The following is a 2271-nucleotide window of genomic DNA, read 5'->3' on the forward strand; positions in this document are numbered from 1 at the left end:
ACAGATTTTTGTAAATAATGACTTTTGTAATTAACTCATGTACAGCCTCATCTTGTATAGTTCATGATGAATGTGCAGGGGACCTGCCCCAGCTGACTGTATGGTTCCTGGGCCTACAGCCAGGCCTGTGTGGCACTCCCATGACTGATTGACAGGTGTCTTCCCATTTGGACCTTCGTCTGGCCAGAGACCCTGCACATCGCACTGTCAGGGTAGCCAGGACTCTTCCCATCCTCTTGAACAGAGGACTTCCTTGTCCCCATCCCAATAAAGCACCTATGCTTCCAGTGACAGCTTGCCACATGCTGCCACTGGGGTGTTTGTACTAAAATGTGAACTGTTGGTTTCCTTGGAACTGTAGTTGAAGAATGTGGGAAATTTTCTAGTGAAGGAATCTTAGGATTCCTTCCGGGAAGGGGATGGGTCACCCTTTAGAAGTGCATTGGCATAGTTGTGTGTGTGAATATAGCGGGCAAGACCATGAAACATCATGGCCCCATCCCTCGTGCTACAGGCAAACCTGGACCTGAAGGGTAAGTTAGCTCTAACACCAGACCTCAAAGGGGACAGATAAGATAGGGCCACTGGGAATCCAATGTGGAGAAGGAAGGAAGCTAATAACTATAGGAAAATGCCTGCCAGATCAGCTTGTGTTTGTATCATCCTAAGCATCCTGGAAAGCCAAGCTCCCACTGGCACACAAAATAGTGCTGCTGACTACTAGTATTTAAGTGTGCCAGCTTCTGTGCTGGTCAAGTCACGGACTACCACTTTAGCCCTGGCTGTCTCAATGGGTCAGCACTACACATTGAGTGATATGGAGAAAAGCCATGTACACCATAAACCCACATGGAAAACCCCTTTGGGCCCTTTCATGTTCCATCATGCGGCTGAGTAAGAGACGTTTGATACCGTGAGAGATAGCTAAGAATTCCATTGGAAGGGACCTGTTGCCACAGGCTGTGGATGTGCACAGACTGGCCCCTGAGGCCCATGTAGCAAGCGCCACATAAGCCAGATGTCGGCTGCAGACAGCCCATGTACTACCACCAGTTCTCGGTAGAAACAGGGGTCGAAGGTTCGAAGATGTGGTGCAGCTGAAGGCTGGGAGATGCCAAAGGTGCGAAACGCGGGATGAGGCTCAGGTGTGAGCCGCAAGCGCTGCAAACACATGCCTAGAAAGACATCGTCTATGGGAAAGAGTTCAACTTGTGAGCAGGCATCAGCCAGGCGGCGGAGCGTGGCTCCCGAAAGGACAAAGCCACCGCCACCTGCATAGGCAGGGTAAACGGGCAGTCCATACACAGCCTGAGGGATGAAGTACTTGCTGGCTCTAGCTCGGATTGGCCTTGCTTGCACAATCACATCACCAGCAAGAAGGTCCTGTGCCGGATCCCGCGGCTCCAGAAACTGCAGCAGGTTCCTCACGTGCACGAACACATCTGCATCGCCCTTAAAAACAAAGTGTACATCTGGACAGAATGCTGAGGCCCAAGATAGAAAGTGAATCTCCTTGAGCGTTAGATTGAAAAAGGTGTCTTCGAAAGCCCAGAGCAGAATGTCTGCATAAGCTCGACTCTCAGCCTCCAGCAGAGCGCGCCAGTGTGTCCGCGTGCCTGCCCCCTTGGGAACGCCCAACAAAAACACTCGGCGCACGAGTGCCCCCTGCAGGCGACCCTCGGCGCCCCAAGTCTGGCGAACAGCTTCCCGCCGCTCAAAGTCGGCGGCCACAGACTTTACCGCGATGAGCAAGTCGGGGGAACCGCCAGCTGCGTCGTCCCTGCGGCATTTGCGCGGCTGGTTGATGAGCAGCGGGAAGCGCCGCTGGTCCTTGGCGCGCAGATACCTGCCGAAGTCAAATGGGTCCGTAGGCGTGGGCGGCACCGGGGTGTCCCCCTCGTAGGCCAGCGGGGCCGCGCGGGCGGTGTTGGGGGGCTCGCGTGCTTGGAGACCCGGAGTGGGCCGCGGGAGCTGTCGTCCTCGCGCTGGTGGTGCTCTGGTTGTGGGAGATGCCCCATCGCGCTGCGTGTAGAGCAGGAATCCGAGGGCGGCGCTGAGCAGCAGCGTAAGCCAAGCGTCCCGGCAAAGGCGCGGCCTCCTCCTCATGTCCAGCCCCGCCCTTCCCAGGGTCCTCTATCCTTCCTTCATCCACTCTATCGACCTCCGTCGCAGGCCCTGCCCCACCGCAGCAGCCTAAGGGACAAAAAGTTCAGCTCCAGCCCAGAAAGGATCCCAAAGGCTGGGCAGGGAGACGCAGGCATGTCCCCTACC

The 2271-nt window shown here is 55.7% G+C and overlaps 1 protein-coding gene across 1 annotated transcript in view; it reads right to left on the reverse strand.

The window, feature by feature from the left end:
• Positions 1-6: 6 nt before the first annotated feature.
• Positions 7-2271, reverse strand: part of B3gnt9 (UDP-GlcNAc:betaGal beta-1,3-N-acetylglucosaminyltransferase 9) — a 2537-nt gene continuing 272 nt past the window's right edge. The window contains exon 2 of the mRNA XM_031341135.1: positions 7-2193. Within this exon, the coding sequence (XP_031196995.1) occupies positions 925-2106 (1182 nt within the window). The 5' untranslated portion in view covers positions 2107-2193 and the 3' untranslated portion in view covers positions 7-924. The remainder of the gene's footprint in view (positions 2194-2271) is intronic.

This window comes from Mastomys coucha, unplaced genomic scaffold (genome assembly GCF_008632895.1).
Source record: "Mastomys coucha isolate ucsf_1 unplaced genomic scaffold, UCSF_Mcou_1 pScaffold22, whole genome shotgun sequence".
In the NCBI taxonomy this organism is placed as follows: Eukaryota; Metazoa; Chordata; class Mammalia; order Rodentia; family Muridae; genus Mastomys; species Mastomys coucha.